This window comes from Fukomys damarensis, unplaced genomic scaffold, assembly GCF_012274545.1.
Source record: "Fukomys damarensis isolate Sample0158 unplaced genomic scaffold, DMR_v1.0_HiC HiC_scaffold_36, whole genome shotgun sequence".
NCBI classification, from domain to species: domain Eukaryota; kingdom Metazoa; phylum Chordata; class Mammalia; order Rodentia; family Bathyergidae; genus Fukomys; species Fukomys damarensis.
In genome coordinates, this window is record NW_022900948.1 from 37,035,596 (window position 1) to 37,040,480 (window position 4,885).

The 4,885-nt window shown below is 39.4% G+C and overlaps 1 protein-coding gene across 1 annotated transcript in view; it reads right to left on the reverse strand.

The window, feature by feature from the left end:
• Positions 1-880: 880 nt before the first annotated feature.
• Positions 881-4,885, reverse strand: part of LOC104847539 (N-acetyllactosaminide alpha-1,3-galactosyltransferase-like 1) — a 16,355-nt gene continuing 12,350 nt past the window's right edge. Inside the window, exon 6 of the mRNA XM_033759266.1 lies at positions 881-1,564. Within this exon, the coding sequence (XP_033615157.1) occupies positions 898-1,564 (667 nt within the window). The 3' untranslated portion in view covers positions 881-897. The remainder of the gene's footprint in view (positions 1,565-4,885) is intronic.

A 4,885-nucleotide genomic window follows, 5' to 3' on the forward strand; every position in this document is an offset into this window, starting at 1 on the left:
GCTAGGAGAAATAGATCTGCCTGCCATAGTCACCATCAATATTTCTCACAGATTAGTGTTCAACAGCCAATAACACTTATCATTTAAAAACTATTTGCTAAACATTAGGTTTTATTCCATAAAAGAGGATAAAAATAATAGCTCGCTGTGGTTTTAGAACTTTCAGTTCTTACAATGATACTCTAAGGTTGCACCAAATTTATGAGATTATTTATGAGATAGTTGTGATGACTGCATATTTTTAAGAGGTGGTTTGTCCCTTTTATGAACAATTATACCACTTTGAAATTAGCAGAAGAAATATTTATGAATATTCTTATCTCCCTTGCTAGGCTTTAGACTCCTTAAGGACAAATTGTGTTTTATCATCTTCCTGATGAAAGTAACATCTATCTTTAGAAGAATAAAAGTAAGATACATATTTGGTAGAATGTCTTTAGTTCACTAAGTTCAGTCAGATAATAGATTGAATACTGACTGAGGAGTTTCATTACAAGCAATTTATGTCCCAACGCTGAAAAGCAGTAAATATCTGATGAAAAAGTTGATGAATATTATTCTTTCCCTTGCATATACATTCCTTTGACAATGGATTTGCATGTGTGTGTGTTTTTCTCTGAACAAGAGTCTGTGTGTTTCTTCATCAAAATCATTTTATATCTCCAAAAGTATTTCTATATTATTTCTGTATTACATTATGTTATATAAGTAATATCACATTAAATTATAATCCAACCTTGGAAGAATTAAACAATTCAAAATTGCAAGGAGAAAACATTTATTTTGAAAATGGTACATCTCTGTTATTTTCTTTAAAAAACTGGAAAATTTCTCATTTTCATATTTGAGAGATTATTTCAATTCACTTGTTAATCCACACACCGAGTAGAACCTCCATCAAAACATTTCTGGTTGCCATGCTATCTTAACATGTTTAATTTGTGGAGGAATTTTAAAACTTGGATCCCAATTGTATTCCCGTGATAACAGCTTAGTGGGTTTATTGACAAAAAAGTATTTATTTAGGTGGCTTTCATATAAACTGGTAAGCTTGTTCGTGGTGTCGCGTGTATTTCCTTGTAGACATTGTTCAAGGAGGGTTAAGACCTCACGGGGTGTCCCGCCTAAAATGGCGTGATGGTAATAAAAATCTCCCTTTCCAAAGGGGATGAAAGCTGCTGAACTAGCTCTTCTCTCATATGGGAACTCTTGAGTGCTTTTAAAATACCACCACACATGTAGTTGAGCTACGGACCTGCCCAGGGTTTCCACTCCAAAGTCATACTCGAACATCTGATTTATAGTCATGTTGAAGAGAAAGTTGACTTCATGCTGCATGTAATCTGTAATGTATATATCCAAAGAATTCATGCATTTCAGATCAGTGCCTTGCCAAGTTTGATGATCGAACAGAGGGAATACTTTAAATGTTCGGCGAGGTCCCAGCTCTACATAAGGCAACTTGGTGAAGTCATCAATCAAGATGTAAAAGATAACTCTGTAGCCAACCATAAAGTGCTCATCAGCAGATCTTATAAATGGTATCAGATGCTGGTCTCTCAATCTGTGAAACATAGAAAAAGCCAGAAACAAATTATTTTGTTAAAATGGATCAGCATCGGCAAGCCGTTTAACGTGTGTCAGTAATGGGAAAGAAGCTAAGGGCACAGGAGTTGGGTCCATGGCTGAGCCATAAAGTTAGTCGTGAAAAAAGAGAAAGGGAACTACATGGACATCACCGGGAGAATTCCCAAGTAGTGTTAAGGACTTGGCCAGGGCTGGAGAAAATTAGCACTACACTTAGTTATGTAGGACAGCCAGAAGTAAAGATGGTGGTTAATTATTACCAGTTCTTTGGATACAGAAAATCCAAAGGTGCTTGCGTGGATTTTTCAAAATTAAAAAGGACAAATATCAGTATCACCTACTTTCCAAAAGCACCTACAGCGAGGCCAACGGTAATATTCAGCTTCTTATAATATTCTTCCAAGATCTATCTATTGTAAGTTCCTTCCCATATGACTGGAGCGAGCCGGTCAGTTGTAGTTATAACATCAGGGCGTTTTCTGATGAATGCAGTAGATACAAATCGGGCAGATATTAATGACAGCAGAAACTGGCCAAGTGACAATAGCTGGTGATTCTAGTGTAGTTCTGTGAGGGAGGCACTGTGTTTAAGTACTTCCATAATGCATAAGCCCTGCAATGTCCGATAGGGAAAGTGCTCCTATTATCCTTATTTTTTCATCTGAGGAAACACAGGGAGAAACTCACTAAATTACTTAGTTTCACACAGCTAAGAAATGGCAGAGTCACATGGAAGATGCAGCCATCTAGCTTCAGAGTCTACACCACTCTGCCTTTTGAGCCTGGGGATTGTTTTCTTGGAGCTCTCACAACAATTTAAATTCAGGTAATCCAGAGTCTGAACATTTCTACGCTTATTTCCTCAAGTTAACTGTACGATTATTTAAAAACTCTTTCTGTGCTTAGAATTTACAAGCATATGCTTCTATGTAAATCTCAAAATCCACCTTAAACTGGCCAGGTGTCTCCTCGTCAAGGTGGGCTACCCCCGAGGACGGTATCTATTTGAGAAGATCAAAGGATTTAATGATTATCCCTCTCCCCTCATTAAATCAGATTAAAGGCTCGCTGCCAGAACAAAAGAAAAAACTCTCCGGAAGCAGAAGGCAATTAAAAACCTGTACTAAATTGTTGAATAAAAGAAGTAGAAGAGACTTAAAGTCATTAGATTTATAATTTAGATATGCAGCTCTTCACCCGAGAGGTAAATGCCAGCCAGAGGGCATCCTCTACAAAACAGGCTCTCAGAAATCCTGTGGACAGGAAGACTTTTCTTCTGGATGTCAGCCAGCACTTTTTAAGTCGCCTTCCTTGCTGTGCAAAGTGGCCCTGGCTATAGGAGTGAAGACTGCGCCTGGACTTTAGCGACATGGACACCTCCTTCTTTAGGTAGAGCCAGTGTTGAGTGCCCAGTCTACTCCAGCAGGGACCAACTCTGAACCCTAAATGGTGCAACTGCTTGCTAAGAGGGCGAGCCAGCCATCTGAGAGCTGATTGATGCTGTTAGACTCCACTATAAACAGGGCAATGCTTTTCCTTGAAATAGTTCTATAACCAATGGGGATTTGCCTTCCGCAGCAGGAAGATTATCTTATTGTCACGGTCTCACACACATTACCTCACCCTGAGTATACGTCTTAGCGTGAAAGCAGTGTGGCCACTGGCTCACTTCCATGAAGTTCTTTGGTCTTGCTATGTGCCTCTCTGTCAAGAGGCATTTGGCTTGGTTAAAAAAAAAAGGAATGGCCAGCAGAAATCTGTTTCAGTGCTGGTTCAGAGGTACTTCTCTGAAAGTTTGAGGTACAGCCCACAGGAAACCATCCATTCTTTGAATGAGTGACCCATATGAGAAGCCACTGCTTCCAAGGCTAAAATACAGAGTCCCTAGGCAAGATGAATGGGGGAGGAAGTTATTCGTGATTACATCTAACAACTCATATAGGGTATGTTTTTCTATTGTGGTTGTGGCTTTGGGTTCCATGGCTTTGGAGTACCTAGTTCCTAAGGGAAGTTTCTCTTTTAGAGAATAAAGTCATGGTTCTATGAAACTAATAACAGGTTATTTGGCATTTCTCATGCTGCTGAACTAATAGGCAGAAATAGCATGATGGTAGTGGCTGGAGTGGCTGATTTATTTGCATCACCCAGGAAATACTAAGTTGCTGTTGCACAGTGATGACCAGAAGGACTCTATACAGAACCTAAGGAATTCTCTGGGGTGCCCTGTTGTACTCCCATTTACAGTACTAATGGTCAATGGGCAATTATATCAATTCAATAAGGCAGAACCACTCAAGGACTCCTTCTTGTTTATTTTACGATAATGACACAATGCATACCTTTTTGCATCTCGCTTTCCTTACTCAGTAGAAACTTATGAAAATCCTTCCAGGTTATCTGGACTAATTCACTTTTGTTTTTTTTTTGGTACCAGCAATTGAACTTGGGTCTTTGAGCTTGAGAGGCAGGCAGTGGAACCACTGAGCTAAATCCCCAGCCCGTGGACTAATTCACTTTCATTCTTTTTAAATAACTATATAATAGGCTAGATCACAAGTGTGTTTAGCCATTTCCTTACTCATGAACATTGATTGTATCTCTGGATGTTTTGTCATGAGGAAAAGCGATGTAATAAACTTTCCCACTCTATATCCTTATATATTACCCTATTATTTTTACTGTATAGTCCTGGGGGTGAGATTGTTGGGTCTAAGAGTGTATACATACCTACGTATTGTTAGAGATCGAATCCATGGCCACTTTACCACTGAGCCCACCCCCACCCTCCCACTCTGCGATAGGGTCCCTCTAAGTTTTCCAGGCTGGAGCTTGCAGACTTCTTGTCTCAGCCTCCCAAAGCTGGGGTTCTGTGCATGCAGCACTCTAGCCAGTTTATTTTTTGAGGAGGAATCTTGTACTGTTGCCCAGGCTGGGCTTGAATTTCTAATCCTCCTGCTTCAAGCTCTCAACTGGTAGAATTATAGAATTTAATCTTTCCTCTGAGTTTCATATTTCTATTGCATTTTAAATTTTTTCTCAGCAACTAATAACAGCTCCTTGTATTTAGATAATTACTTTGTAATTTGTATTACAAATAATTTTTCCCAGGAGTTTTGTTTTTTTTTTTTTTGTGATTCCAAGGATCCAACTTGGGACCTTGCAGTTACAAGGCAGGGGGCTGCACCTCTGAGCTAAATCCCCAGCCCACCCTAATAGTATCTTAATACCAAAACTAGGGATGTGAATTATAACAGCACGTGTGTTCCTTGCCTGGCTTGGGGCAGCAGCCATTCCTTGA